This window comes from Chelonoidis abingdonii, chromosome 1 (assembly GCF_003597395.2).
Source record: "Chelonoidis abingdonii isolate Lonesome George chromosome 1, CheloAbing_2.0, whole genome shotgun sequence".
Lineage (NCBI taxonomy): Eukaryota > Metazoa > Chordata > Testudines > Testudinidae > Chelonoidis > Chelonoidis abingdonii.
Window position 1 is genome coordinate 271,246,007 of NC_133769.1, and position 24,150 is coordinate 271,270,156.

Here is a 24,150-nt window from a genome sequence, read left to right on the forward strand (position 1 = left end):
AACATGCTGTGTCTTCGAGATTGTCTATGTACTCATATACATAAATATAGCACAATATGTATCGTTAGGACAATGTAGGCCTAATATGCAATCATATTAGTAGTCCTGGATGGTAATATATTTGGTTTTAATTATTTTTTTCTTAATTCCAGAGTCCAAAATCAAAGTACCTGAGCAGTCGCCTATATTTTCCATGGTTTATGTTTACTCAGAGGTTGACGAATTTTCATGTTATCATGTAAACGTCTTTCTTGTCTATCGGCGTTTTTCTGACTATTGTTTAACCATAAAATATTTTCTTTATTTTACAGTCCCCATAAAATGAAATTGATCAGGGAGATATATATATATTTGAATTAAGACATATTAAATCGATGACAGATACATATCATGCTGTGTTTAACAAGAGTTGTACAAGGAGGCGTGTACAAGATACTGCATAGCTACGATACTATTATTCACGTTTACAGCTTCTCCTCCATGCATTAACCCATTAAACCATTAAATCTCAGTAATTCAATAAAACAAAGTGCTTAGGATTTTTGTGAAAAGCTATTTTGAAGAAAAAAGATTTTATTGCATAATAACATCAAGCAGCCCATTTTAAAAGCAAGGGGTTGTTTATTTTTGTACTATTCTTCTAACCTGACTAAAATCCCAAAAGATCTTCAGGCAAGGGCTGAAGCTCGTTTTTGGAGCAGGTTTCAAACACTTTTGGCAGGTATTCCTGTATGAAACAAAGCCACCTTACGGTGTGCTGCGCAAGCCCCCGTTTGATGTAATGAAATGTAAAGTGAACCCTTGTGTTTCGGAAGTGATTATGGTCCAAATTGCGCTCCCAATACCCATCCTCAAGCAGGAATCGCCGAATCACCACAGGATTTTCTTAAACACGTGTGAAAAATAAACAAGCAAAATAACCCGAATTATTACCTAATCGATAACACTTTTGTCAGTAGCACTGGTTAGATGGGGATACTTGGAACTAAGTTGACAGTTCTCATGTGATCCCCAGTTCAAAGTTTTCTCTCATAACGTTAAAAAGGAGAGTTTCTTACTTGTACATGTACAGAAAACGGAAGGTTACGTGCAGTGTTTTCGTTTATTTGATTTCTGTATCTAATGACCACTTCATTTCACTTAGCTTCCGCAGAGACACGTCACTAAAGAAAGCAAATTATATTGAGTACAGAATGTATGCCAAGCTTAGCACCAATTATAACAGTCATACTAGTTCTTGCTATTTTATATCTCGCTGCTTTAGGAGACAGTAACTTCTATCTTTTATTTGTTTTGCAGAATAATTTAGCTTTCCTTGTAGCATCCCCAAATAGGGACATCAACCTTTCGTGTTCAAAGGATAGTCTTATCACTTTATAATTTATTAATAACAAGGTAACAGATACCCTAGAAGCGAATATGTCTCAAGTTCGCTTCACTTTCGAGGATCAGTATAAAAATGTTTGCCATCTCGGCCAAATTACGTAACAGAGACATCTGATTAACACAACCACAACGTTTCAACCTAAAGGAAACTTTCAATATTTTCTTCGACTGTTGTGCACCTGTTTACAAAAATCGATAAGAACAAACAATTAATAGCTTCTCTTTAGAAGGTTTCAGAGATTGTATACAGCACAAAGTTCAGAAGGTCGGAGACTTTTAAAATTTAAGAAAAAGCATCATATAATGTATCCATTCTATCAAACTTTTAATGCCCTAAAGGAAAAACTAAGACGCAACATTATTTTATTATCTGGTGCCCCCATTAGCTACTTTTTGCAAAGACTTTTAATGTATTTGTGAGTTTTACTGAAATGGTGACAAATGAAGGGACCGATCTAGCGTTTTCTATAAAATATGCTGATTGTGCGTTCTTTGTAGTGCCATATGTAAGTGAAAAGAGTCTCAGATCCTCTTGTATCATTCCAGTCACTTTACCTGAGAGATATACCGCGCAGTTATTTTGTCTGTTTGTGAATAGTGTTCTATATCTCTGTATAAAGCTGGAGAATATACGTTGAGCAGACCCTTCCAAAACTCGCTTCTACCATGTGCAAGAAGCCTTTTATTTTATGTTATTAATGAAATAAATTAGTTTTAATATGTACTGCTTCTGCAGTTAATGTCTTAAATACTGTGCTTTATTCTGTAATCAGCACTTAGAGTGTAAGTTTTGTCTTCCAGCGCTGCATCAGGACATTATTTCCCCGGAATTTAACAATCTCCTCCTATTCAGTGAATGGCTTGGCTTCTTTCAACAGTTGCCTGAATAACTGTTCCAATTGGCAGGGTTGTGCTGAACAGAAGAACACAGGAGTAAAAATGCCTGCAGCCTGAAAATAAACACAGAAGCACATTGCTGAGGGAGCAGAACGAGCCATAAGAATGTGCGTGTGCGTGTGTTTAAGTTGTAAAATCTCTTTCCCAGCACGGCTGGGAAGCCCAGTGTCCCGTGATTAAGTGTGTGTGAGAGCGTGTTTGATCCCAGGAACTTATTTCTCCAAGGCGAGTAGCCGGCCGGCATGAGAGGCTTGGCTTTGGCACGCTGGCTGGCACTCACAGGTTCGCCGCTAACTTTCGGCCAGCCCAACTTTGGGAAAGAAAACAGAGGGGAGACAGCGTCAGGGCGGGTCCCCGCTGAGCAGCCGGCCTGAAAGGGAGCCAATCGCGCTGCCCTGGCCTCTGCCAATCACTCGGCTCCCTCCAATCCCACCAGTGCCATTTCCAAACTCTAGTTCCCACTGTGCCGCTCAAATGTGGTGAGCGCTCTGCCAATCGCTGGAGGACAGAGTGGGGAACGGAATAAGCGGAGTTCGGAGCGGAGACAAAAGAAGTTAAAGAGCCGCTTAATATATACATGTTTTTGAAGGCGGGCAGAGGGAAAAACATAACACCAGTGAGTGTAGATGGGCTGGACTGTGTAGTTATGGAGCCCCCTTTGAGCAAGAGGAACCCGACATTGAGATTAGCGGATTTGGCAGCGGCTCAACCCCATCCTCATCAGAATATGACAGGCTTCCCGGGGCTGGGGAGCCACCACCTCCACTCCCACCCCGCCGCTCACCTCCACCCTGGGGAGATGGGGAGTGACCCCGGCGTGGCCCTTACGCCATTCGGACCCGAGCACATGGCCCAAGCGAGCGTCCTCAAACTCAGCCCCTCGCAGCATCCAGAGGCGCAGACAGCGGCCGCCTTTGCCTCGCCGGCCGCCCAGAGCGGCGCCGCCGCCGCGGTCAGCAGCTACCCTGCCGGCGCGGCTCCCCCGGCTGGCTCCCCACCCGGGTCCTACGCGCCAGCAGCGCCGGCACCAGCAGCGCCGAGGGACTATCAATCCTAGCGGAGGAGCTGCCCCGGGCCGCGGCCATGCCCGGGCGCTTGGGGGAAGGCGGGACGCGGCCGTGGGGGCGCTGGGGGGCGCCGGGACCCTGGCGGGGCTGGAGTCGGCCCGGGTCAGCGCCGGGAAAGCCCTGCACGTCCTGCAGCAATTTTACAGCAACAGCAACTGGGCCGAGCTGGGCCGGGCCGAGCCCTACGGGCACCTGGGTAAGAGACCCCCCCGCCGGAGCCGCCACCCGCTGAACGGCCAGATGCGCCTGGGGCTGGCGGCCGCGGAGCTGTACGGCCGGGCCGAGCCCTACGGGCCCGCCTCCTCGCTGCACGGCTACGGCTCCCTGGGCTTGAACGTCAACCTGGCGGCCGCCAGCCACGGGCACCACCCGGCCCCCCACCACCACCCGGGGGCGGCGGCTGCAGCCTTCCTGCGGTACATGCGGCAGCCCATCAAGCAAGAGCTGATCTGCAAGTGGCTGGAGCAGCAGCCGCCGCCCAGCGCCGCCGGGCAGCCCTGCTCGAAAACTTTCAGCACCATGCACGAGCTGGTGAACCATGTCACCGTGGAGCACGTCGGCGGGCCTGAGCAGAGCAGCCACGTGTGCTACTGGGAGGAGTGTCCCCGGGAAGGGAAACCTTTCAAGGCCAAGTACAAACTGATCAACCACATCCGCGTGCACACCGGGGAGAAGCCCTTCCCCTGCCCCTTCCCAGGCTGCGGCAAGGTCTTCGCCCGCTCCGAGAACCTCAAGATTCACAAGCGCACTCATACAGGTGGGTATTTCCCCCACTCCCTCGGCCTCGCTCCCTCGGTGGGGTTGTTTTCTCTTCCTCCTCTCATCACGCGGCCATTCAAACATGTGACTTTTTTCATGAATAAGTAATTCAGGAGCACCCAGGGCGCGTTCACACACACACACGTACACACACACGGTCTCTCTCTGTTTCTCACATACACACACTGACACACACACAGTCTCTCGCGCACGCACACAACCGCACAGCCAATCCCTAGACCTGCAGCAAAAAATTCAAGCCGGTAAACACCTAGAGTTAGGAATTTAGGCAGGGCCTGGGAAACAGCACGCCAGGAAGGAGGAGGTGAAGACCAAAGCCAGTCTCGCCAGGCCCCACTTTCCCTCGTGGAAGATGAGGAGCGGGGATCTCCCACTGCAGACCAAATCCCACCCCACCCGAAAATCCCGGGTGGTGTTTCCGCGTCTGCGCTTCCCGGAGGGAACTTGTCCCGGGCAGGGTTTCAACCGAAGGACGCATGGGAGGGTTGTCCCAGGCAAAGTTTCATTTGAAGTGGGGGGGGGTAGGGGTTCAGAGGGGCGCAGTTCCCCCTTTAAATTAAGCAAACGTTTTTGCTAGGGGCAGTGAAAAGACTTGAGTTATAAGGAGTTTCCCTGGTTAAATACTGATCCTTTAGAGGTTCCAAGATGAGTAACATTTGGTGTGGGTTTTGGGATGTCTGTGTGTAACGAAGTTTCTTATTGCTGTTTTGAGGAGGAAACTTCAAAGCAGCCTCTTCACAGCGCAATCTGCGATTTTAAGAAGATGTCTGAGTTAAACGTGGAAAAATGGGCACCCTTCACTTGTAGGGAAATCCCCAATCAGACTGGGTCGCTCACTAGGGTTTTGTTTATGGGACTTGTGTTGGTTTACAAATAGACATTTTGTTTTAGGTTAAAAAAAAAGCTCTGAGAAAAATGAACGAAGTTGGGATTGATAGTTGTAGACAAATATTATTCCTTGGAGGATAGTTAAGGAAATGGAGTTTACATAATTGCTTTCTTGATTTATTGTGTGTTGCTGCAAAGAGAAAAGCGGACAACGTGCAACGTGTTGTTTCAGTGTAAAGCCAAATGGCCCATGGCTGAAAGGATTATAGATTTTATCTACAGAATATGTCAGACAAGAGCCCAGATGTACGCACAGAGAGATGAGGACACCCAGCCCGGGCTGTTCAGTTCCGAGCCAGGAGGGATTGCTCCTGCAGGCAGGCTGACAGCTTTTTGTTAATGGCATTGCGGACAGAGTGAAATACTGGAGGCATTTCCGAGAATCCTTGTTTCCCTACCATGTTTTTGTAATGTATCTGTATCCATCTGTCGCGATGATTTGGAAAACAAAACTTAAAGCCGGCACTTACAGCACCCCACTAGCTCCTTGTCCCTGTCACAGTTCAAGGCGGTGGGGATGGCTCCTGCATATTAAAAGGGAATGGTGCCAAAGCCTAAAAATATGATTTGCAGCTTGGGAGCCTTCTCATATTTCCAGTGCAGTGAGCAGAAGGCTGGAGTGCGGCTGGGGAGGCAGGGAGAGAGAGCGGAGCGGCTTATTCATTTATCTTTGTACAAAGAAACCCTGAACAACACAGAGCACGTTTCCCTTTTTGCAATTAACAGGGAGCTCAGATTTATGACTCGGGATCCACATTCCCTTTTCTACCTCTGCTCTCAACTTTTCCCGTGTGGGGGCAGCTGGAGTAACATTCGACAGTGCGCAAAATACAGCGCCGCTAGAAACAGAGTTTGGGGACTTGAACCTTGTCGCTGCCCACAGGACCGGCTCCCCCGGTTAAATGCTGGGTTTATTCCCACTCTGGCATCCTGTTTACAAAGCAAGGGGCAATTTTCGGTGTCAGCTCTTCCTGACAGTTGAGCCCAAGGATGAGGCGCCTTCTCTTTCTGGTCCGACTGTCCGGAGCGGATGGGGGAGCGGGCCACTGCTGGAGAAAGAGGCGGCTGGGCCTTGGCCCTTGCTGCTTCTCTGGATAGTGGCCTCCAATGCAGAGCAGCGAGACATCCGAATGCAGCTGTAGAAACTTACGGAGACACACGCACAAAGTGGGAAACGCGCGATCACTGATCTCTGTGCACTCCAGTCCACAGAGATGCACACAGTGAGGTACAGCAGCTCGCACACACGCGTACAGAAAGAAGTAAATACGCACAAAGATACACAAAGAGACTGATCTCTATAGATACCGAGTGGCACGCAGCTGTAAATAAATATACACAGATACAAAGACACACAGAGATCGATATAAATAAATACACACAAAAACACACTTACACAGGGAGAGAGACACACGGAGAGATCGATATAAATAAATACACACTAAAAACACACACAGAGATACAAACAGATACCGAGCCCCACACACAGAAATATGGAGACAGCGCGTGCGAGAAGCTCAGACACTGGCACACACCGAACAGTGGCGCACACACACACACACAGACTGACACACATACTGATATTAGAGACACACTGACACACATACACAGCAGCCACCGGGCAGGCCATTGCAAACCAGCAGCCTTCGAGAAAGGAAGAAGGAGGATGGAGGATGCAACAGACAAACTGCCCCTTCTGGGCTGCAGCAGAGAAATAAAAATCTTCCCTCCAGCCTGCTGACACCCCGGCCCAGGGAAGGAGGAAGGGGCTGTTTTTAGGCCACTCGGGCCAGGCTGCTCTTTGCCAGGACCATCTCATAACATGCAAACACATGTCTGTACAGAAGATTTACTTGTTTTAAAGACCTAAATCTGAAAGTCAAATGAAAAGATCAGATCCTTACGATAGCCTTGTGTTTACCACTTAGATCTAATTCAACAACGTAGTCGAAGTGCCCTAAGGATTTACTAATTATTCATTCTTAGTGTCGTTGTTTAAAATAACCACAGTAATTTTGTGTTTCTTCATTAGTGGATTTTGTGCGTTTCTTATAGGTCCCCAGACAGGAGAAATATGTCTATAATTTAAATTGTTCCCTCCCCGCTCCCCTTCTTAAGCTGCATTGGACAATATGATCCCAAACTATTTCGGTCTAATAGGTTAAGACTGTAAAGTGTAACTAATCCATTATCTCAAACAAAATATTGTGTTGATCCCCGAAGATGTTTGCTTCATAATGTTAATGGAACATATGGCTTAAAACTGTGGCCCCCCAACAGGAGAGTATGTAGCATGATCACTCTTTGGCAATAAATAAACGTTTTCACAACTGTGTTTTTGTGCACGGGAAGAACTTTGCAAAGATGCACTTGTGTATCTTCAAATCCTTTTCAGCTAGCAATGTTAAACGGGAACAATCTGCAAATGGTTAAACTCTGACGTAAAGTCTCTGTCAGAGTACCAGATATATTTGATCACTACAATCGAGGTGTCTTTGAAAGAACCATTTTCTTTTTTTGAAACGCTGAGGGAAATCAATTTTTAATAACTATTCCTGTGTCTGATGCAAATAGTGCAAATCAGTTTATCTGTCGAATAGCTTTTCTTAAGACTATCCGGAGTGCACATTACAATCGGCTATGTAAACCTAATATTTTTGTAAAACAATACAGATGTAGCGAAATTTTCCAATGGATTCGCTATTTTTCAGATAAAATGAACAGATAAAGTGACTTTATCTATGTTGTGAAATCCTTTTCAGTGGGAAGTATGAGTGCGCGAGCGCTTATGTGTATACGAAAACTGCATTTAAAAAGTACCAGATTGGTTTTCTTAATCAACATAATTTCTGGAGTAGGAGAGAGATAATAGTGTTTGTTTTGTGTGGAGCTAGATCTTTGCTGATAGTTGTGACTAAGCACAAATGTATCTGAACGATTTCAAACTGAATAACTTGATTTAAAAAAAAGACGATAGTTATCAAAAATGTGCTTGTTTTCAATTAATATTTTATTGTAAGATTATATAATTATACAAAAAATAGTGACTAACAAGGTCTTCTTCAATAAAAATCGAAGTGCTTCCATTGTGGGGGCTAGAGTACATTGTTATTTTTGAAAATGTAGAACAAAATATATATGAAAGTGTGCGTCAGACATAATATGGCATAAAACTTCAGCATTTTAAATAAATGTTTGCAGTAATGATGTTATGCATTTTAGATATATCAGATTCACGTGTAATATGAGAGAGAGAGAGAGAAAAAGTTACTCTTCTAAATTATATTACATTTATAATAAAATGATATGGCACATTTTTCCCTGTTATCTCAATAATAGGCATTTACACATCCCTGATTCAAGAACTATGGGAAAGAGTTTATCTGGAGCACAGCTATATGTAACAAAATACACATGAACCAAAGTATTGTATTACAGGACCCGGTGGAACTTAAAGGTATGCCAGACAAAAAGGCCTGAGGCTGATTTTCACAACCACTTTAACTGTTAAGCAATGCGTGAAGCTATTAAAATAGATTTGCTATAGATTTTTAGACACAAATTAGCCTCAGGTAAATAGATACCGTAATAGCAGTCCACTGTTGTCATTATTACTGTCTATTGCTATTACAGTATATTATTCTCACTAACGTGCAGATTGTGAATAAAGGTTGATAGATATTGGTCTACATTTAAAGTATGGCCTGCAAATATCCGATGTTATGGTTATGTGCTTAAACAGGTGTTATTTGTATTTCCTAAAAGGAAAGATTCTCCATATACTATAAACCATTGTGAAAGGATTAGGACAAGATGTGCCAGTCTATAGACAGAGCCAGTCTAGATAACAAATGTATAGATGGGGGTAGTTTTGTTTGTTAATGCATCATTTAAATTTTTCATTTGCACGAGAATTTGTGCATGGAAAAAGTAGACACTTCATGGTTCTGTCTGAGTCTTTTTGAAAATCATAGTTAACATTTCACAGTTTACCAAATATTATGCATTTGATACCAGTGCAGTTTGATCTCTCCGGCAGGTATAACCTTATTTCCCAACCATATCACGAGTCTGCTCATGACAAGCACAGAAACGATTTGCAGTGAATTTTTCCATGGGGACCATGTTTTATAAGAGCTGTGAAATGTTCCACTTAGTGCTGTTGTTGTTTGTTATTAAACTAACCATAGCTCGGACCTGAAAATTAAGTGACCAAGATTTAGGATTTTTTCCCCAGAAGATAATTATTAATGTTTTCAATTGTAGGAGAGAAGCCTTTTAAATGTGAATTTGATGGCTGCGACAGGAAGTTTGCCAATAGCAGTGACAGAAAGAAACACTCCCACGTCCACACGAGTGATAAGCCATATTACTGCAAAGTCAGAGGCTGTGATAAATCTTACACGCATCCCAGCTCTTTAAGAAAACATATGAAGATACACTGCAAGTCTCCACCACTTTCTCCTACACCTGGATCTCATGGTTATCAGTCTGCAGGAACCCCCCTAGGTGCTCCCCTGTCTCCTGCCCAGGACTCAGCCAGGGGCTGCTCTGCCAGTCTTTCCCCTCAGGTCACTAACCTCAATGAGTGGTATGTCTGTCAGGCCAGTGGGGCTTCTAATAACCTTCATACACCTTCCAGCAATGTAACATCCTCTGACTCTGAAGATGAAGAGGCTTATAGAAACTCTGATACCAGAACTATCCATTAGAAGAAAAACAACAAGAAGTTTCTGACTTGGGAGTACTGGGATCATTCTCCTGAACTGTAAAGACACAAAGCTTGAAAGAAAAGGGTGGCATAGAATTGCCATCATGTTGAATCGCCGCTATTTATTCAGTATATAAAACCCTATGGTGTTTGTACACTTAACTAATTTAATTGAGACACTTGGACCCTTTTATAAAAAATAATAAATGAAAATACCAAGCTGGACTATCTCAGTGAACCAAGTTGCATGTTTGCAGGTATGGGGAAGATGCCAAGGGAGCTCAATGGACAGATCAGTTCATCAAGATTATACACTGCCAATGCAATAGTTCTAAAAGAGAGAGAGGGGAAGAGTGTTCATTATGTAGCCTGCAAGCTGATAGGGCCTCTATTTCCTGGAGTGGCTCTTAAATACTTCAGATGTCATTCTGGGGGCTTCTTAACAGCTTGAGTAGGCCCCAATTCCGCAATGGCCTCTTAATTGTAAACCACCACCACCTGCTGAATTTCCAACAAATCTTGGACTGGTTACATATTAAAAAAAATGTTTTTTTCCCCCTCTTTCAGTTCGGACCTTTTGTAATTTTTGCTTTTTATTCTGAGTCCTTAGGTTTCACCCAAATCTGATATTTTATACTTAGGCTTGTTTCCTTATCCCTTAGCTGTATACAATGTGAAAATGGATTTTTAAAAAGAAAAAAAAAGATGCAGCATTTCTCTTAACATTTCTCCACAATTTTGTATCATGAGTCCTGAGACTAAAATGGAGAATAAAAGAAAACCGCTGCTATCTGACAACTGTGATACTGTGATTTTTTTTAAATGTAGCACACAAAATTCAAAAGTGAATTCTGTTCCCTTTAGCAAAGTTTGTTTAAAAGAGACGAACCTGCATCTTGCTATGTCAGACCATGTGTGTAGTAGAGTTTGTTGTTAGGTCAAAAGTGCGTTGGACATCAGAGTCATTATTCCTTCAAAATCTTCAAGTATGAGAAGCTGTGATACTGTTGTGAAAGCTGATATTTTAGACCGATCAATCTCCTTTTATACCATTGTGGACACCCATTTGAAAATGCTTTATTGTTTTCAACAGCTAAAAGCATGATTGTATTCATTCTCCACCCCCATCCCATGCAATCCTCAAATGACCGTGTATAGTGGTGAGTTACATTAAAACAGGAAAACAATTGTCACAAATATTAAAATTTTAAAGTGTTGTAGTTAGAGCAAAAAAAAAATGATGAGGGCATGACCTTTGGCATCGCTGTCAAGCTATTAGAGAAAAAGGTCAGAGAACTATGATGCTAACTCTTAGTCAATTTATTTGCGGTTGCTACGACACATTTCCCATGCAAAATGTTAGTCCATCATAAACATCATACAAATAAACTAAAGAGCACTAATTTATCCTCAGAGACCCTGAATACATAAACAGGTAGCCTCCCCTCCCACAGGGTTTGTAGAAATTTGTTTTGTGTGCTGTGACTGACTGGTTGGTGTAGTCTTGTCATTGTTAATAACTTGTATGTGACTGCTATTATTTTGTACAGTTGAATTAATTTATTTTTGGACATCATCCTTTTCTGGAAGAGTACAGAACACACCAAAGAATTATATTATTAATTTTGGTGATAGATTGTTGTTTATGATTCCGTGGTTTGTTTTAAAAAAATCATTATATTTTTCAGCTTACTTGAATGAACAATGTAATGTGAAAACAAGCTCTTCCTGCATGTCTTCTGTGCAGTGTATTGGTGATGATATATATATAGTTTATAGAGATATTATGTTATTAGTACAGTGCATGGTGCTGTCAATCTGGAAGCCTTTAAACGTTGTCTTCATATTGTTATGGTGAATTTAAAGATACAGACATTCCTTAAAAAACAAGAAGAAAACTTGAATAGAAAATAATTTTTAAAATTTATTTTATTTGCTTTTTTTTTCACGTTCAAAGCCCATTCAAATAAATAGAAAATGATAACGTAAGGTATGGACTTTTTAAGGGTAATTTTTGCAATATAATCTTGTTAGAAATGATTTTCTTACTGATTTATAACAAATTGTTTAATTTATACAAATTTTCAATAATAGATTGCACTATACATTACTACATTACAGGGGTTTTAAAATATGAAACTGAGGGATATACTAATATTTGTATGTACTATGCCACACATAAGGTCACACACTTGCCCATAAATTTTATGACACATGATGCCTCCTAAATAAAAACTCCCTTCATCTCTGTAAACCCGACCATAAGAAAGCAAGAGTGATCATCAAGCAAATAAATAAAAATATTCTTTCTATGGATTGCATGTGCTTTACTGATAGATGAGAGAGAGCTAGAGACCAAACACTGGATGGATAGATAGATAGATAGATACTTTTGTACCTCAGGTCATAGCACACCAGTGAAGAACAATAATATAAATCTTTAGCATATTTTTCTTGGTCATGTGAGATATTGTGATTATTTCCAACAGAAATATAAATAAAGAATGTTTCTTTTTGTTATTTAGAGTTGATTTTCAGTCAACAAATATGTGTATATACTGGGAAGTTCTAACTATATATCCGCATTATTCATCATCAATTTCTGCTATATTTACTCTCCTGAGTAGTTTCCCACCTAAGCCAACCGGGCTAATCGCGAGAAAGAATGGCAGGATTTGGCTCCTAATAATGAAACAATGAGACATTCTACGAATATCTTTACGTCCAGAGACACACTAGATAGATATAGATAGATAGGTAGATGGATTATATGCTATGTTACATCTCACTTCTGCAATGATAGCTAATTAAAGTTCTAATGACAGCTAGTCAAAATTGACAATTCTAGCAGTTAAAATACTAATATTTATTTTGTTATAGCTTGCTGGACCTTTCCGGCACTCATGACAAATAAAGCATGCAGAGTATCGAATGGTTTAATTATTAGCTATCCTGGGATAAAAATTGTGCTGCAGTAAATTATGCTGGACTATATAAATATTCTCATAACATTATGTATAACATTGTATTTAATATATTTATATATTATACATATTATATAATGTCATGGGATTACATCAAAAAACTTCTGGCAAGCTGCATAAAATATATCACTATATAACAATGAGTTTCTGTGCAGAAAATGAAAATTGAGTGAAAGCTACTATAGAAAAAAACCTAGATAAAACTATTATATCTGTACATAAGTATTATTGAAGATTTTTTTCTCTGTTTTTATTTATTTTTTAAGGCTAGCTCAGGAGTTTTGAAGGTGATGTCCCAATACTTGAAAATGACTGGTCAAAATGTCAATAACAGTTTCACTAAAAGGTTATAGTGTTTTTTTAAGTCAGTTTTGTTAAATGTGGTAAAGGTGAAACAGGTTGCAAAGAGTTGTTTCAAGCAGAATGACAATAACCAACATACGAAGCAGAAAAACACTCATAAATGAGAGCTCCAATCAATGGGAAAACTTATAGCTCTCTAATGAAGTTTCTTGTGAAAAGGAGGGCAACACAAAGCCACCAAGACATGAATCATTCATGGGAAATATAAAAGATAAAAGATATCTGACAATGAGCAGAATCTTGTATAGAAAGTATAAAACAAGTTTCCCCTTCTTATTTTCTGCTTTAAAACGCACAATCTCCCACTCCTAGTGTTCTCTGTCCAGTGTATAGAGTTAAAATTGACCAGTGCACGTCCTGCGCCACTTCAAAGTAATTTAGCCCAGAACGGAAGGCTTGGCGCTTGGACAATCTTCATGGTGTGTTAAGATTTCTATGGCAATTGGCAAGCAAGACGTTCCCATCTGAATATGTCTCAAAGAAAGCCACTTATTGACACTAAGTTGGCCATCATCAAAGACTTCATCTTTTCTAGGCAAAATGTGTTCCTAACAAACACTGTTTAAATCATCTACCTTTGTATTAAGAACTGTGAGACATTTCACCACACATTATTATTTGCAGAGGTTGTTCAGTTCTTTGAGGGGTAAAGCCGTGATACCAAACTTTTAACAGAATTCGAGAACTCTTGAGTGTGGGAAATTACGTGTCAAGACATTATAGTAGAGGTATTGGCAATGAGGTATAGTTTTTACAGACTCAGTACATGTGTGGCACTGTCACCAAATGCACAGCCAGTTTGCTGGAAGAATATGGCTTTGTTTTCAGGGGAGAAATGGCCAGTGCTTTCTTTACACGTTGTGTACACAGGACCATTAAGACAAGTCGCCGTAAATACACTAGGAAACATGGCCTGCTATTGTCTCAAGGAAAATACTCCAGGTACTCCCTCGAAAGAAGGCTGGAGAGTATTCCAGGAAACACACACGCGTCAACACACAAAAATGGCTACAATCCTACTCAGACACACTATCGGGTTTATCGCTTCCACACACATTTCAACTACTTCCAAACCCACCTCCTCCTATCTGTCCACCTAGCTACCTACACGCCCTCGACCCCATTACTGGAGAATCTGAGCGCCTTACAACCCCCTCCCCCCCACTGACATGAACACACACACGCAACACACTCACAGCCACATATTCACACACAACGCAAGTGCCTAATCAGGCAGGGAGAAGTTCAAAGGCAGGTTCTTTGAAATTCAAACTACTGCTTTTACGGTACATCAACATGGAGCGCTAGGATTGCTATGGCAATGAGGACAGCAAAAGCAGGCTGCATTGAACACAGTCCACCTCGATTCGAGACACTCTATTAAGATACAGTTGCATTGACCTTTAGTTTCATGCCGCGTTAGTTCAGTCAATTTTCACTTCATCAGAACCTCTCATATTTTTTGGCTTCCGTCCCATTCTTTTTCAGGCCCTTCACAATCCTGGCCAGCTTAAATAAATAAACAAACAAACAAACGGAAAGAAAGCGCCATCCCTAGCTCCTCCCCCCACCCCCCCACCTAAGCACTTTTATTTGCAGAGCGATTGTTCTTTGTTTATTTAATACAAGTACTGTGTGAATGGTGAAAAATAAACACGATGAAAAATAACCAAACAGATGATTCCTCCGAGTGAAAAAGCCCGGACTTAATAAAAGTGCGAAGCAGTCACCGTTGAATGAGAAATCCTTTGAAGTGGAACTTATTATAGGAGGAATACTTTTTGGTTGCCCTAACGACGCTGCTGAATTGAAAGGGCTCGCCTTTGTCAACGATTTGTTCTCCTTTGCTGGGATGCCCGTAGAAATTACTTACATGGGCTGCCTTAACATGCAGCCTGCAAATCAGTAACTTCCCAGCTCAGACTTGCAGACGCCACTCTCCTAAGGACAAAAAGAAGTCAGGAGGAAAACACCCCAACCTTTCACTCAGCTTTTTTTTTGGGGGAGGGGGTTGGGAATGGGGGGAGGAAAAGGAGGTTGTATTACAACTCCCCCCGCGCTCTGCGCGCACACACACACCTCCCTCCATACACACCAGACCCCCCCCCAACAAACACACACACATACATTCACTCAAAATGAGACACAGCTTTCTCTCCATCCCAACCCGAAGTGCAGCAAGAGGAACGCCACAAGGTCGCTCGCAAGGCGCTCTCTGTGCTCCCCACCCCGACCCCCTTTTTCTGCCAAGTGATTTTCCCAGGCAAAGCCGTATTTAATAAGGGTGGTTTATTCTGAAGGCGCTTTGTAGGGTCGCCCCTGAAGCCCTGTGTCCATTAAAAACATGGAGGTGACATTTAAACCTCGTTGTAGAGGAGCGCCGGGGTAGCTCAGTGAAAGGCAACTCGTTTGTCTTAGGAGCTTGGCAACAGCCCCCCCTTCGCTCCTTTTGACCACATGGTATAACTCAAAAACAATCGTTCAAAAGTAAAATGGCATCGCGGCGTTCCCTCTCCTACAGGCACCCATCTAGCCCCAGAGAAAAGGAATCGTCCATAGCACAATGTGCTTTTTGTGCTGGCTCTGTCACAGGGATGCCGTTGTTTGCTTTGGAGGCTGCGCCTGTTATACTTCCTTGCAAGTGCTTGTGTTAAACAAGAGTTATAAGTCATCCAAAACAACAAACATTTTGATTTTCTTTGCCTAAAGGGCTTTCCCTGGCTATGGGCACCGTGAAAAAATAATGTACTCACTGAGAAAGGAGCACCAGTAGTAGCATTGCAAGCACAGTGCATTAAATATTGAATGACACGAGGGGAAAAAAAGAGCTTGTCGAGGGGCACTCAGCCTTAAAGTCTTTCTTCAACTTCGTCGTCGGTGCCTGTTGGACTATTTAAGATGGTGTTAATTAAGGCTGCGCCTGATTCCACTAGACTCCAGCTTTGTTTCCTTGCAGTGTTCCTGTCAATAGCCCTCTGCACCCAGAGCTCTACTCACACGTTGGTTTAGCGGTGCATATGACACTTATTGTGAAGCTGAAGAGAAACCCGGATCGTACATTAAAGAGAGCGTGGATATAGTAATCAACTGGTATTATAGGAATATTAGGGTGGGAGTGGGGTGGGGGGGATCGAGGGGGAGATTGGATGGTGTTAGGTCCTGAGCTGAATTCAAACAGCAGCAAATGGCGTAGTGGGTGCAGAAAGCCGAAGTGAATGGCTGTGTTTGCACATTTCCTAGAGCCTGTTTGGCAAACAAGAGACAAGCGGGCTTCATTTGTTTCAAATTAATCGTCAGAAATGTCCCTCCGCAGATAATGAAAACAAATCTGAAAGAATGTATTAAAGGATTTGGTGTTCTAAACATTCCACCCCTATGCCTACATATGCAATGAGATAATCAACTCGTCTGTTGTGCAGGGAAACAGAAGAGGCTGTGGATGATTTTCAAAGTGAAAGCTGTAGATAGCCCATGGCTTGGGGAGTCACTAACTCAAAAGGATATGGGCATCGTCTGGAATAAGTTGTTGCGGACCAGGAAAAACGCGTTCCCGGCGCTCCCCCCCAGGAGTGCGTGCCATCTTGTTTTATATAAGAAGCAATTGCACAACCAGCTCTCGTGAGAGTTTTGGGGAACAGTGGGGGTCATCACAAAATAGAAGAAATTATTGTTTTTGTGAGGATCCCTATAAAAACCTGAACTATATGAACTGCCAGTTTAGAGTAAACTAGTATGATCTCACACAAAAGTGAGGCTTAGTCTATAAATATCCAACCTAAATCTGAATACAGAGGTAGATGGGAGAGATACGCAGTAGATTGTAAATATATGGCGGCAGACACAGTAGCATAGAACAGAATATAAAGTGTCCAGCAAAAAAGGGCAAAGAGCAGGGTTAGATCCCTTGTTGGAGGAAGCACTAGACTAGGATGAAAGGGACATGCCAATCAGCCCTCCCTTTCTGAGGCATCGCCTGTGTGCTAAACAAATACAAACAGACCATGTTAGAACTCAAGGACATTTCTTTCTTCCTCTCTAACTCTCGTTTTCACACCCACAAGGGAGATGGATGTTGATTGTTAAGAGGAAGGGGCACCAGAGGGGCTTTGTGCCGCGCAGAGTGCGAGAGCTGGGCCAGCTTTAGAAGAAAATAAAAAATGCAGCTAGGATCACAAACATCGGCGAGGGTTCCACTTCAAAACTAACTTTGTAAACTTGGTGTTTAAAAAAAACAAAAGGGGGGGGGGAGAGGCAAACAGCTCTAATCCGCCAAGCCCCTTCTGTCCCGCCAGAGTAGCAGGAAGGAAAAGCCAAACATGGGTCTTAAAATCAAATCTCTGTTGTTTTTTTAAAAATTTGTTTCCCTCCCTCTCCTACTTTCACACAACTGGCGGTTCACCGCTTTAAGAGCTCGGAGTGGCCTTTCAAAAGGAAAGCCCTTCAAGTAAAAATGGGCACACATTCCCATTCCAGGCACCTTGCCAAAACCTTCCAAGCACCCTACCTGGCATACTAGCTTAAGTTTCTTGAAGAAGTGGGGGAAATTACAGTCGACTTGTAGTAGCTGAGACAAGTTCAGTGCTCAGCTCCCCCATCTCTAATGAGACTCGGGATCTCTGCGGAAGGCGCCCAGTTGCGAGCCAGCCAGGCTGGAGGTTTGAGTGAGTACCATCAGCAATGCCTGCCTGAACTAGGGGGACTGGGCGGGTGGCGGCGGGATGCGTTGGGGGGCTTGGAGAGGGACCTTGCTGCCGAAGAGGGCCACGGGCCGCAGTGGAAGAGCTCAGCCGGTGCTCGGCTGGACTGCCCGGGCTTCCTCCAAGGGGGCTGGGGCCGGCTGTTTGGGATGTTTGAGGAGCTAGTCCTGGTGCTCCAGAAGTCAGCCTGGAACAGCTGTGACTTCACCTATTAGCCCCGATGCCTTCCCGAGGAGATTGGTGGAGTTAAACATCCCACAATGGGCGCTCTGGGGCGTCTCCAGCCTGACCTCTACCCGGTTTTAATAGTTTCATAGGAACTTCATTAAATCAATTACTTAGTGAGCACATCATCATTTATTTGTAATTAGCACTGAAGAGCTTGATTTTTGCAGCAGACCGCAGCCCAGTTCCCAGCGGGGTTGGCCATGTACTACAAGCACTTTTGTTTGCTGGGTGTGTTGACTCGTGGTATTATTTGGCCGTCACACTAAAAGTGTGTGAGCGTCACGTCTTTATCTGGCGATCCGGGGGGGAAGGAAAACAAATAAGGCGCGGGCGAGGAGGCGATTCCCCCCCCCCAACACCCAGCTAGCTGGGGATCCCGGGGCATGGGGCAGGGAGCGCGTGGGTCCCTGTCCCTTTCCTTCTGCTGGGGCTGCAGCTTGGGCTGGGGCGGGCGAGGGGCGCAGAGGAAGTGGGGACAGGAGTGGGGTGGGAGAGCAGCGGAAGGAATGGGACAGAGAGGTGCCGAGAGAAGAATCGAGGGGAAGGGAAAAGCGGGGGGACAAAGAGAAGGGGGGAGAGGGAAATGGGTCATCAAAACTCAGGACAAAAGAGATCAGCGAGGGGCCCAGAGGAGCATGAAATAAGCGTTACGGCTGCAAACCGACGGGCCAGAGCCGGGGAATGTGTGTGTCAGAAACGAGAGCAACAGAGAGAGAGAGAGCGGTGTGTGAAAGCAAAATGGTGCTTTCCCCGCAGTGTGTGTGTGGGTGGGTGCGTGGGTGCTCGTTCTCCTGTAAGTAGTAAATATTCGCTGGGTGTAAGCTAGTTCCCTCGGGTGTTCTGGTTCCGCTCGTGGGGAATAGCTAACGCCCCCCGCCCCCGGATGGCTCTCCAGGAGGCGATTCTGTTTCTGATGTATCCTAGGGACCTCCAGCTTCCCAGGCGTTCAGCGGGACGCGCCTGCCTCTCCGGAAAGGAGAAACTTTCCTGGAGAATCAGAGTTCAACTTCAAACTGCTCCGGAACGGGAGGGGACTGGAAGGGGCTGCTGCTGGCTGTTGTGCGGAGCGGAGCGCTGGGGAAAGGGGGGAGTGGGTTAGAGACAGGCTGTAATCACTGCCCATGTGTGGCTGAGCGGTCTGTGGGGCGCGGGGGGTACGTGTGTTGGGCAGGGGGGGTTGGATTTCTCTGGATAGATGTTTGTATGTAACGGCGTGTGTGTGTGTGCCAAACACTGACTCGGCGGCTGGCTCTGTGCGTGTGTTTTTACATATGTGAGCCGGGTGGCTTTCCAGGCATCTGGCTGGCTGAACGCCCGTGTTTTTGGCACCTACTGGGACTTTTTATCTAAGCCTGTGCGTGTCTGTGGTTGCCATCGCTGTGCGCATGTGCCTGTCGGTTTGTCTAGCCGTGCCTGTGTGTGTACCTGTTTGTGTGTGTGCAGGGCACTTCGGAGAGCTGCCTTTCCCTCCAGCGCGGCTGCTAACCTGGAGAATTCACACGCCTTCTCCGAGCCTTCTGACACAATCGTTCAGCTCGGGCAGCCTGGCTGACACGGCTGGCGCAGAAGGAGCTGCGTTCAGCACGGACCCTGTGCATTTTAACCTTTCGCTTCTTAGAAGATTGTTAAGAAAAAATATTTCTAGAACCCGTTACACCAGGCTACGCGCAATAACCTCTCCCCTTCACCGGTGCGCACCTTCCCCGTGCGCTCCTAGGCAGAGAAACACTCGGAGACAGCTTTAGGGTAGTATGGAGGAGGGCCGTGACGCCCGGGGTGTTTGTGGAGGGAGGCGGGGTCAGAACAAACAGCAATAACTCAGGTGCCACAAACGTGTCCCTGGCCAGGAAAAGCCGCATTGATCTATTGTAATGCTGCATATTTCGCTCGATCGCTGCATTCTCGAAATAGATCATTGACCAACTCACCCACCGTGGTAAATCAGAAGACTCAGGACTCAAAGTCAGGTCCGCCCATAACGAGAAATATTAATTTATGAAAAACCAGATACAAAACATTTCAAAGCCCTGGCGGATAGAGCGTATAGATGTGTATAGAGCCTTACCCTGTTATTAGCCAAACTATTCTTCAGGTGCTGACCATATTTAAACTATTAATCTTTACCCATACGGTACTTTTTTTCCCCCAGTCTGACAAGCTCAGCCCTTAGCTACTTAAAATCGACAGGGTTAATGAGACTTTGACCTTCTCAAAACATTGCAATGAACAGGGGAATTTTTTTTTATCACTGAGGTGTGATGTAATGTTCATTATCTTTACTTTCTGACCTAATTGCTTTTAAAGCCTAGACTGACTAAGAGTTGGCTGTCCAAAGCTTTCTTTGATTGTATTTCATACATGACAGCTGTGTATCTAACCGCTTTATGAATATGCAGCCTGCACACCTCTTTTTTCGGTTGCAGAGTAAAAAGCACCAGAGTCTTGTTCTAATCAAACTGTTTCAGAGTTCCGCCTGCATTACGGAACTTTGTGATCACCTCAATGCACAGTAACAAAATCTGTGCTCTTCTGTATATGAAAACCAACTCCTGCTCGCCTTCCTCAAACTATAGCTGCAGTTGAAGGGATCTGAGTAAGAAACGCAGCATTCGGTCAAGTATGGTTACATCATTCATTATTAGGAAAGTAAATATTTAAATTAAAAATACAATAGTAATGTTAAAAATAAATACAAACGCAACGATATATGATTGCACATATCCAGAAAATATTTCAAATTTGGGGGGGAATATTTAACATTATTTCCCCAAATGCAAACCAAAAGACATACATTGAGATGCTGGAATATTTGGAATAGCCTTACACGGCTATTTATAACATACAATACAAAATATTGTACATGCAAAAATGAGAAATGCAGTTTGGGAGCTGCGTATATGTCAGTATCTTAGTAGCTTCACATCCTTTTTGGTGGAAATTGTCAGATTTTTGAAAAAAAAATCATGGTTGTTTGAGAGTAGCCAAAATATGGCTTGCATTATTCACTTTGCATACGTGTTCTAATCTGTTAAAAGAGACTAATAATTACATGTTGTTTTATTTTAATAAATGTCTAAGGAAGGGACAAGCCTCACCTGACACCTTTTGTCGAAAATACCTGGTTACAAATCCAGACAATATAATTCTCAAAATTACTATACAAACCTAATTCACTTTTTCAATATCGTAAGGATTGCAATGCAGAACCACTCTTTTTGTAAGGGGTCATGGTATAATGCGGTGTTAACAAGGAACGTACACCACGACAGCCAGGGAGGGCATCATGTTCAGTGAAATAAAGTTCATTTTGCTCGAGAGCTCTTGAAAGAAGAAAACAGACAGCTTAGAATTAAAACGCATTTTAGTGTGCTCTGTTTAAACGCCAAACCTATTACCAGAGCATAAATCAGACCAAGCCTTTTAGATGATAAAATAGTTACTAAATATTTGGCAAAGATTTCTTCAAATAGTTTCATTCAAATGTGCAAGGCGATTTTCAATGAAAGGGCATTTGCAGAGACTAAACCTTTCAGATTGGCAAGAAAGGGCTATTTTTGCCGGAATGACAAAGGTGAGGTATAACAACCAAGGAGGCCCAGCCAGAATTGTCCTTTAGGATCTACCAGACACTTTTTGCTTCAGCCTTTGGCGTCCTGATGCAAAGTATTACATTGCTGGGCTAGGCAAGTCCATGGAGTTGACTTTTCCAAATGCTGCGAGTTTTCACACACATCTTTCTAATTGTGGAAGTTGCAAAAACTTCAAATAATTCTTCTTTCTCGATCCTTCGGGCATTATTTTTCTGTGTGAACAACGGTATAGATCGGTTCAGCGCCAGTGTTTTCAAAGAATTTGGTGGCTTTAACAGAGTTTATGCTGCTCTTATTTTATGGAGAACAAAGGTAAAATGTTATATAATAACCCAGCGCCAGAAAAGAAATTTGGCTACAAGCCAGAAATTCAGTGTATCAAATTTCCTATGTGAAACGAGCTAGACAGGCTCAGCACTAGTACAAAACCCAAAGCAACGCAGAGCCTAACCCTTCCTTAATTCGCTGGCCACATGCAAACACACCCTGGGCTGTGTGTACGCACTCCTGTCCGTAATCCTAAATAATGTCGAACGCTTCTTGGCGGAACCGTTCACACACTAATGCAGTTATCCAAAGCAGGCTATGCACGTGCCGGGAGGGTTTTATGAAAGCGTCGGGCGCAAGCACTTTCAAAGCCCGGGTTTGTTTTACAGTCAGTATTAAATTTTATGGTAGGTGCGTCCGCCAGAAGGGCGCGCGCACCCCCCCCCCCACCGGCAAGCGGGTTTGAGCCCTATTTTTATATTGCTTTTGTGCCTGGTATAAACAAACTGCGCTTCGGATTCCAGAGGCAGCATCACGGGCTTGCAAACAACGCAGTGACCCTTTACTAAGAAATTAGTTTTTAACGTTGTCTCCAAGCTAGGTGAGGCTCTCTGGGAGCAAAAGTGCCAGGGTTCTGGTACATCAGCGGCAGCTCCTGCTAGCGGGTTTGCCCCGGGTATCTCCCAAGGTGCAGTTATAAAGACGTTATGAAACATGCAAAGGATTTAATACAATTCTAAAGATGAACCTCTTTTTTGTTGTTGTCATTTCTGCTTATTCCGGTGGTTTTCTCACCGTCTACTCCACCTTTCTGCTGAATTAACGCAGTAGTCTGCTCCTTTGCGAACAAACTATTCCGAAGTCTCTGAAGTTAGCGCTATTACTAGCGGGAGCAATCGCTTAAATGGAGTTAATATATAGTTACTGGCCATTTCAGCACCCAAGAGCCTACTCTTCCATCTTCAGCAAGACACGAGAAACGTTGTATCCCGCGCCAAGCGGATTTTTTTTAAAGAGAGTTTTAAAACAGCTCCCTGACACATTGGCTCGCCCTGAGATTAGGCTACCGCGCTTCTCCAGTTCCGTTCCTCTCCCTGAGATAGGAGATCATATTGGAAAGTTGTGTCGTGAGCGCACACAACAGTAAGGCGGAGATGGAATGTTTTACAGCAGCTGTTGAGCATTTCCCTGCCTAGTTATTAAACGCAGAAGAGAGTACATTAAAATAGGAAAGTGAAAATGAAATAAAAGTCGCCGTGGCTTTCTGTTAAGAGACAGCAGCTAATTAAGGAATATTTGACTCCCCCCAAAAAGGCAGAGTCTCGAGGCGACATAAAACTTCTTTAAAATCATGAGCAAAACCCCCCAGAATTATGGACGGGCTCATGGGCACAGCCTTTAAAACAAAATAATTCCTGCCTCTCAAGAGGGATTTTTTTAACGGTATTCAGGGAGTGTTAAACTAAACCAACTCTTCTGAGTTCAAGTTTTCTGGTGGTTAGCCAGGAAAGAGCCCCAGCCGGTGTTTTAAACAGCACTGCCAACAGAGGCTAATTTCCCGGGACAGCCCTTGAATTTTGTTTCCCCTTCCATGCCGCACGAAAAGTCTCTCTCTAAACTGTCCATCATCCGTTCACTGGGGATCTTTGACTATTTTATGAGACTTCATCTCCCCAGTCAGAGCACAGAACAAGCTGCACAAGAATATTACTGAGCCCTGCTTTTTCCATTTACTTTGTCAGCACTTACATGTCTGTTCTCTAGTTGGCAATGTTCATATGCCAGATGCGTTTGCCGTTTGTTACATCCTGCAGAGGTTGGAGAAATGTAACCAATTATCGGTTCTACAACTGAACCTAACAGTCACTGATTGTTAGGAGTAGTGTCCCTGTATTATTTGACACTTAAATTCCGGGTACTTGAGAATGCACCACGTTCCCATGGATACAAAGCCTGGCAGACGGGGCTCACAGGTGAAGTTTTAGGGATTCATTGATGGACCTCAACATTATTATGATCTTAAGCAGAAAACTATTAACGTCACACACACACACACACACACACACACACACACACACACACACACACAGAGTAAAAAAAAACCCTAAGAAGATATTTAAAAAAAATGAAAGCAAAGACCCAGTCAAGTTCCTGAGGGGTAACTAAATTTTGGAGCCTATGCCCAAGGTACTCGGAGACATTAATCAGTTGGAGATCTAAGGTTTTAACAGCATTCGTTAACTATGGAACTTGTTTAAACGATGTTTCATTTCCCCCTTTAAACCACCGTAG

At 43.7% G+C, this 24,150-nt stretch overlaps 1 protein-coding gene across 1 annotated transcript; it reads left to right on the top strand.

The window, feature by feature from the left end:
• Positions 1–2,860: 2,860 nt before the first annotated feature.
• ZIC5 (Zic family member 5) lies at positions 2,861–11,997 on the top strand. The gene is given in 4 exon segments (XM_075062520.1): positions 2,861–3,231; positions 3,233–3,409; positions 3,569–4,107; positions 9,285–11,997. Coding segments are annotated over 4 exon segments (1,533 nt in total). The 3' UTR covers positions 9,731–11,997.
• Positions 11,998–24,150: the final 12,153 nt, after the last annotated feature.